Source organism: Pterocles gutturalis, unplaced genomic scaffold, assembly GCF_000699245.1.
Source record: "Pterocles gutturalis isolate BGI_N339 unplaced genomic scaffold, ASM69924v1 scaffold19101, whole genome shotgun sequence".
Taxonomy (NCBI): domain Eukaryota; kingdom Metazoa; phylum Chordata; class Aves; order Pterocliformes; family Pteroclidae; genus Pterocles; species Pterocles gutturalis.
The window spans coordinates 1-8,636 of NW_010100796.1; the positions used below are offsets into that span (position 1 = coordinate 1).

The window sequence follows — 8,636 nt, forward strand, 5'->3', positions numbered from 1 at the left end:
GCGGCTCAAGATGCTGAACTTGTCCTCCAATCTGCTGGGGGAGTTCCCCGCTGCCATCTTGGCACTGCCTAGTCTGGAAGAACTCTATCTGAGCCGCAACCAGCTCACCCTGCTGCCTCCTCACCTCTGCCAGCTCCGCCAGCTCCGCACCCTCTGGCTAGACAACAACCGCATCCGCTACCTGCCTGACTCCATCGTGCTTCTCCACAGCCTGGAGGAGCTGGTCCTGCAAGGCAACCAGATTGCCATCCTGCCCGAGGGCTTCGGGCAGCTCTCCCGCGTCACCCTCTGGAAGATCAAAGACAACCCCCTCATCCAGCCCCCCTATGAGGTCTGCATGAAAGGCATCCCCTACATCGCAGCCTACCAGCAGGAACTGGCCCACTCCCAGCCTGCCCTCAAACCCCGCCTCAAGCTGGTCCTCATGGGACAAAAGGATGCAGGAAAGACCTTGCTGAGACGATGCCTCATGGAGGAGGATGGGCAGAGGGAGGATGTGGGAAGTCTGGAGGCAGGGAGCACCCACCCCAGAGAGTGCCCTGGGCAGCAGCAGGACGTTGGGAGAGCGTCACTTGGTTGTTGCCCCTTCCTAGAGCCTCAGGACACTTCCTCAGCATGGGTACCTGCAGTGCGGCAGCTGGAACGTCTCCCCATTGAGCGGCAGGACGTTCCTTCTCACATTCCCTCTCAACGAGTGAAAGGGGAAACACCGTGCCCTGCACCGTCAGTGCCACCGGATGCCTCACAAGTACCATCGGGACTGGGTCTGTCAGGAGGCAGCAAGGGCATTGAGGTGATGAACTGGACAGCAGATGCAGAGAGGGGCCTCACATTCATTGTGTACGAGCTGGCGGGGGACCCGAGCTATGATGTGATCCAGTCTTTCTTCCTTTCCCCCGGAGCCCTGTATGTGCTGGTGGTGAATTTGAGTGCCTACGTCCCTCAGCGCTTCTACCCCTCTGTGGGCTATTTCTTGCACTGGCTTGGTTCCAAGGTGCCCCATGCTGTGGTGTGCATGGTGGGAACCCACGCTGACCTCTGTGCAGAGCGGGAGTTGGAAGAGAAGTGCCTGGACATCCATCACCAGATCGCTCAGCAGGAGAAGAGGGATGCTGAGGGACTCCAGAGCTTGGTCCAGCAGGTGGATGAGGCTCTGGGACAGGACTTTGACCTGCGCTGCTCCAGCCCGCACGCTGCCTTTTATGGGGTCTCAGACAAGAACTTGCGGCGAAAGAAAGCCCAGTTTCAGTACCTTCTCAACCACCGTCCACAGATCCTCTCTCCAGTGCTGCCTTTCAGCTGCTGGGACCGCTGCCAGGTGCATCGCCTGCGTGACAAGCTCCTCTCGGTGGCTGAGCACCGGGATATCTTCCCAAACCTGCACCGGGTGTTGCCCAAATCCTGGCAAGTGCTGGAGGAGCTGCACTTCCAGCCACAAGCTCAGCAGCTGTGGCTTAGCTGGTGGGACTCTGCCCGGTTAGGCTTGCAGGCGGGCCTGACAGAGGATCGGCTCCAGAGTGCCCTGTCCTACCTGCACGAGAGCGGGAAGCTGCTCTACTTTGAGGAGCACCTCACCTTGCGGGAGTATGTGTTCCACAATCTGCCACGGCTCATTGACATCCTCAATGTCTTCTGCCAGCGGGATGCCACGGTGCTGCTCCAGAAACTGCTCAGCGACACCCACATTGACGAACTGAGGGCCACTCAGCTCCATCATTATGTGGAGGGCTTCTTGCTGCACGGCCTCCTCCCTGCCCACGTTATCCGTCTCCTCCTTAAGCCCCACATCCAGAGCCGGGAGGATCTGCAGCTCATCCTGGAGCTGCTGGAGAAGATGGGGCTCTGTTACTGTGTCAACAAACCCAAATGCAAGCCTCTAAATGGGGCGGCTGCTTGGTACAAATTTCCCTGCTACGTGAAAAACGAGGTGCCCCATGCAGAGGCGTGGATCAATGGTGCCAATCTGAGCGGACAGTCCTTCGTGGTCGAGCAGCTGCAGATTGAATATAGCTTTCCATTCATTTTCCCACCCGGCTTGTTTGCACGCTACAGTGTCCAGATTAACAGCCATGTGGTTCAGCGGTCCGATGGCAAGTACCAGATCTACGCCTACCGGGGAAAGGTGCCCGTGGTGGTGAGTTACCGGCCTGCCAGGGGAACTCTGCAGCCAGATACTCTTTCTATTGCTAGTCATGCGTCCCTACCAAATATCTGGACAGCTTGGCAAGCTATTACCCCTTTAGTGGAAGAACTGAATGTCCTGCTCCAGGAATGGCCAGGCCTGTACTACACTGTGCACGTCCTCTGTTCAAAGTGCCTTAAAAGAGGGTCACCCAACCCACACACTTTTCCAGGTAAGGCAGAGCCCAGTTTGCCTTTGATCTTTTCTGAAGCTTTGCCGTATCTAGAAGGGAGTTTTAAGGTGTCTCTTTTGTTCTGTTTTTCCTTTTTTTTTTTTTTTTTTTTTTTTTTCCCCCCCTCCGCTTCCCCCTCCTCTGCTCTAACTCCCTTCCCCGGTGACTTGAGTCATGAGAGAAAATATTAGGGTAGCTCCAAGGAGACAAGCTTAAAATAACCCTATTCAGAGATGAGGGGGGTGTTACATCCCCCTTTGTCTGTGCCTTTTCTCCCTGTTTTTTGGGTTTTGGCCCAAAGCATTGGCAGTGCCATTGTTGAAAAGGCCCTGACCTGTCCTTCTCCTTGTTCTGATTCCCTTGAACGGCACTGCGGTTTTTTTCCTAATTCCCTTTACCCTGCAGCTCCCCCTTCCTCGGGGCTATTTGTAAAGACACCTGAAAGACCCTGAGTGTCCTGTCCTTTCCCCCCCACTTCCCCCCCTCAAAGCCTGGCCTGTGCTGCCGCCTCTCTGAATGCAGGAAAGCTCCTGCTGGTGGACAATGGGGTGTGTTGGTCTTCATAGCTCTGCATAAAAATCGCTTTCTTGTGTGGGAGCCCTGTCTCTATCAGGAAGCATCCTTCCCTGAAGAGAGTGGGATACTCCATCTTCTTTGTTTTAAGTGTCTCACCTAGAAGGGATTCCCAGACTACGCCTTTTTGGAGCTATTCTTGAGAGCAATTATTTTCCTTCCTCTCTCCCCTTTCGTTTAACCAAAAAAAAGCAATATCTCTCTTCTCTGGAATGTGACTAGTGGTACTTTTTAAAGCTGTCTCCTCTAAAGTTGTGATTTTATCAGTGATAAATTCCAGCAGCATCTGTTTTACGTTGTATGGATGCAGGTACTGCCTCCTAACCTGTGTCCTCCCTGCTTGGCTGGGTTTGCTCTGGGGCTTGGGGGGGGACATGGGAAAGGTGCTTTGGTGTGTAAATCTGTGTGAAATCCAAACTCGCACTGAAGTGGTGCTCTAGAGGTGTGCATTTTCTACACACACACATATACACCCCTGTTGGAAGTATGTTGGAGAATTCTTTATTTACAGGTAGGCTGTAATTGTGGGGAGCTGGAGTATGATTTGAGTTGAAGCAAGCACTGGTGCTGAATTGGTTCATAGGCAGCTGTGAATAATAAGGTGTGATTTGGGGGTTAGGGTTTTTTTTTTTTTTCCTCGACCTTGAAAATAACGAGATGCTGTTTGCTTCTCAGCCCATGTCCTGGCTCTGCTGGTTGTATCTCCCTCTGTGATAGCTTATGTAAGAGCCGTTGGACTGGGGAGGGTAAACCCATGCTGTGTGAGTTGCTGGCTGGTATCTGCATGCTGGGTCTTGCTGCTGACATGATGCTTGTGGCGATGTGATCTGCTTTCCAAAAAACATTCCAATAACTGAAAGAAAAAACAAACCATGCGGAACCCCTGAAAAGAAAAAAAAAAAACCAAACTAAAACAAACTGCCACCAAAATTAGTTAAGACAGAAAACTGTGTGTGCAGGTGTGATGGGTGGCTATTGAAAGTGTAGCTTGTGAATAGTTCACATCTGCAGTCACATAGCTTTTAGGTTTGCTTTTTTTTATTATTTTTTGTGAATGTTTTGTGGCTGATCCTTTTTTCCCCTGGTGAGCAGATGATGCTTTAAAAATGGAATGTGAATAGGAGCCGGACTGTCTGCAGACAGTTGGCATCTTTGCTGACCAGTGACAGAGCAGGTCTGGAAGCATAAGGGGGGTATTGAAATCAAAGACCCTTTTCCTTTGGATTTGGTTATGCTATACATGTTTCCTTAGAGGTGGGAAAGGATTGCTCTCACCTGGGAGCCAGTGTTTCTGAAGCTCTTCAGGGGAGAAGCCAGGCCTTGCTGCCAGGGGCACAGGGCTTAGCATCCCAAGTGGCACCCCCTTGGAGTAGGGGGTGACTGTCTTAATATGAATACTGTGCGAGCCTAGCTGGGGGAAGAGTGTGTTGAGAAGACAAATGTGTTTTAAAGGCAAAGCTGATCTGTGGAAGTGCTGAAGAGTGATTAAAGGCTGCAATTTATCAAGAAACCTGTTTGTCTTCTTGGATGATGCTTAAATCTAGCCCTGCTATGACCTGGATTGTATGAAAAATGTGAACTGTGATTTGGTCTGGGGAGGCCTGTGTGTCTGCATTTAGTATAAAATATTCTTTGCTATGGATCTGTTCAATGAATAAAAGACTGTTTAGGAGCCCCTAAATGGCAATCGTGAAGCTGAAGTGATGAATAAAAGACTGTTTAGAAGCCCCTAAATGGCAATCGTGAAGCTGAAGACTTTTTTTTTTTTTTCTCCTGATTTGGTTGATTAGGAGGTGTGTGTGTTTAAAGTCATGCTGCCAAGCTTGCTGTCATGCAAGTGAAGCGTGGTTGGCGTCATTTTTGACAGAGTGTAGGAAAGAGATGGGTCTAATGTTATGAAAATGTGTGGCGAGGGAGATGTCTGTGTTTCTTTCCAAGCTCTTCCAGTGGAAATCCCTGGCAATTACAACACTGCTAATTCTTAAATAGGGCTGTGGTCTTTTTAGGACTGCACTGAACAACTGCTTTGCAGCCTGTTGACCGTAATAAGGGAAATATTTCTATGGAGACACTGCCAAATTTGTGCTCAAAAATGGAAGCACAGTCTGGCTGTGTGTCTTGTTGTGCAATCTGTGTCGTCATTCATTAAACCAATGGTGCATTCTTTGGTCATCTGAAGTTTTCATTGAATCCCTTTCAAAGAGGGGTCTTGGTTGTTCATGAGTTGAGGATTAATCCTTGCTTTTCCTCCCCTTCCCTCTCAGTCCTGCGCATGCTGTAACTTCCATTGATAATACACACAGAAAATTCTCTAAGAGCAAGCTGGTGTGCATAGAAATGGTTAATAAGAATTGAGATTCTGGATTCAGTCTTCTGATGATTTATTGCAAAAAAACAGTTAATAAAAGTGATATGAAAATGCCTTGATAGGGTCCTTTTAAGGAAGTTTTCATGTTTGAAGCAGTTTTGTAGCTGGGTGAAGTAGTAACTGAATTGGCATCTGAGCTGGAATCTCAGTGTGCTTTAGGGCTGCAGTGATCCGCTCGGCTCGTAAGTGGTGTGTTGGATTTTTTTTTATATTTGCACTATATATAAATAAAAGTATCCCTGCTTGGAGTGACCAACAAGAATAGTTCACCACTCAGACAATGAGACCTTGATTGGGTTGTCACAGGCATTGTGAAATGCTGTGATTTTCTATGTGATGTTCTTTTAGCCCCTGGACTGAAGGGCTTTTAGGTTGTTCATGTCCCATAAGCTATTAAGTAACTTGGCTAGAGGTATCATAGCATAGTTCTCCTGTGAGACTCTCTCATGGCCAGGAGCAGGGCTAATTCTCGGCCACCTTGTGCATGTGATTCCAAGTGAACCATGTTCACCATCCCTGCGTTGGTCATAGGCAAGCATGAGCTCCCTTGGTGGCTGGGACGGAGTCAGGAGATGGAGAGGTGGAAGATCCTATGATGTGTCATGCTGTCAAAGTCCTGTGCAAGGTGAGGAAGGGAGCAGGTGGGACTGGTTTTGTCAGAAGGGCTCAGAAGTTGCTCCAAAATCTGAACTACCTCTCAATGAAGGGCTGATGTCAGGTATCTAATTGTTCTTTGTAAGTGGCTGGGGTTTTTTTTCACACACAATTGCAGTAGAGCAACACCTGCTTGTAATAGAGCCTGATGCTAACATTTGTCAGCCTTTTATTTTCCCCATTTGAGGGTGGAGTCTTTTTTACCTGACTTTCAAAGTAGATGCTGCAGCTGTTTTGGGGCTGTTGTCACACTCTCCTGAAGATTGTGGCTTCAGTGGAGTGCTGTGGTGTAATCGGAGACAGTGGGGCAGAACTTCAACACAGTGTGAGCGCTGGACACAGGTAAAGGTATAGAAACACAATCTATTTACCACCAGGGATTTTTAGTTATTTCCTCCATGTTAGGCTGTGTGTTGCAAGGTGAGCATTTGAGGTCCTCTTGCTTGGTGGCTGTGGTAGGGTATCCTCTAATTTAAACAACACATTCAGGAAAGAGGCAACAAATGTTTTGTGATCTTGGAGCGAGGCAGAGAAACTGCCAGAGGAAGAGTGTGGTGTTCAGCGTGGATGGCTGCTGTGTGACCATGCCTCGGAGGGTGTAGATGTGGGAACCCATCCTTGGGGAGAACTAGAGCAGCCACCGCAGAGCTGGGCTCCTGCCTGATGATCTGGCTTGGGAGGACACAGGAATGGGAGGGACAAACTCAACTATGGATGCTAGAAGAGAGGCTGAGGCTTTGAATTGCCTTCTTCAAGCTGTCCTGCTGCCTACAGTGTCTGGTTACCTTGTATGTGCATTGCTTTGTGTGTGTTTGAGAGCTTTTTTTTTTTTTAAGGCTCCTAATATGAAACTTGCTAAAATTACTTGAAATTAGGATGGCAATGTGCACATTTAACACAGTTCAAAGGAATACTCTTCCTTATGCAAAAAGTTCCTGTGCATTTCTGCTAAAGGAAAGGTTTCCTGCTATGTCAGCTCTGGTACAGGAAAACTCTTCTCGTTTGTTCCTCAACAGCTCATGTTGTCCTGCCCCATTCCCCATGGGAGTAATCTCTGGATCTTGAGCTGCCATCAATGAACCAGGAAAACACTAGGTTTGGTTGAGTGGGTCTTTTTGATTTGGTTAGTGAAGCAAAGCAGAGTTCTTGGCCTTTACTGCATTACTTCTTTTTGTTTGTTTGTGTTTTTTATTTTTACAGTCACTGAAATTTGTCTTGGCAGGAAGTGACCTATAAAAGACACACTCAGTACCAAATGGTTCTTTGTTTCATTGCATGTGAGATGAAATGTTGATGTAGGTTTTCCCCTTTCCAGAGTCAACTGATTACATGAGGACTGGTTTGTGTTCTGCTTCAGCACACTGTGGACACAGATGTCATGAAACATGCTTTGCTTCCTGCTGTGTGCACGCACTTCTGGTGGTTTGGTGCCTCTTTCTAAAAACACTTGTGTGTGAAAGGTTTTCCCATATAGGTTCGGTTGAGAGGTATCATGTGCGTGATCCCCATGGAGATACATTGCAAGGTCCTACTCCTTTTGCATCTCGGGAGACAATGGTGGGAAATCACCAACAGTGCTGAATCTTGTTGCCTTTTGGTGATATTGTGAACATGTTGCTTGACATTGGGATAGAGCTGTGAAAAAACACAGGTATCAGTTTGAAAGCAAGATATGAGTGCATCTGGTAGGTAATTCTCCTGTTTGCTGTGGCGTCTTGTTGCATTTGCAGCATTAAGCAGGTAATGGTGGTAGCCTGGTGTGCTCTCCAGTTAGTGATTTACAGGCTAGTTGTTTGGCTCTTGAAAGCAATTTGCTAGGAGAGGAGGGAGAAGATGTATTTAATTACAAGTTCTGTGTCGGGTTTGAATTCTTGGAAGTCATCAGATACAAATTTTTTTGACTTTTTTTTTTTCTATCCTGAGTAGAAGAAGATTAACCTTTGCAGATGACTAAAGAAAACTGTGCTCGGGGGGGTGAATGCAAGATAATCAGTTACAGTAAAGAAAACTGTGCTCGGGGGGGGGGTGAATGCAAGATAATCAGTTACATCCTTCTGCCTCCCTCTCCTGGCTTGTGCTACTTGCGAATCCCATACAGATACAAACAACTGGGGGTACACAGGCTGGCTGGTGCCAAATAACATCACCTCTTTTCGGGTGAGCTTGTGGGATTCCAATTTAAGGATGTGCTATTTAATGAAGCATCTCGTAGGGACAAGGAGTGGGGAGGAAGCGCTTACTTTACTGTGTCATTTATGATAAAATGTGTCAGTGCTTTTGGCTAGCTGAGAACCTACCTGGGTCCGAGAAAGCAAGGCAGCCGGGTTGTAGGAGTCTCAGCCCACCTCCTCGGTCTGCTGTATGGTGATCTCTTTGCCCGCAGCAGGGGAGTGAATGGGATGCTGGTGACCACAGTGTCCAGGCACTGTATCTGGTACAGAGGGTGAGGAGGCCTTGGCATTTTTAGAAGCTGTTGAGTGGATGCAGCTTACAGCCTGTAATGGGAAGATCACCTGTGTGGATGTGGCCTTAGTTCCAGCTGAGCAGCTGGGAGAAATTTGTCTTCTAGCAGCTTCTTTCTAGGGAACCAGAAGTAAGAACTGGGATTTGGGGGTTCAAGACCTGTGAAACACCTGGCTGGTTGGCTTTGGGAAAAAATTAGTTTGGGGTGCTCAGATGGACCATCT

General features: G+C 48.2%; 1 protein-coding gene across 1 annotated transcript; it reads left to right on the plus strand.

Moving 5' to 3' along the window:
• Positions 1-4: 4 nt before the first annotated feature.
• Positions 5-2,354, plus strand: MFHAS1 (malignant fibrous histiocytoma amplified sequence 1; the record flags this gene model as incomplete). The annotated part of the gene is made up of 2 exons (XM_010081207.1): positions 5-503; positions 777-2,354. Coding segments are annotated over 2 exons (2,077 nt in total), but the record flags the coding sequence as incomplete, so codon positions are not given.
• Between the last annotated feature and the right edge of the window lie 6,282 nt (positions 2,355-8,636).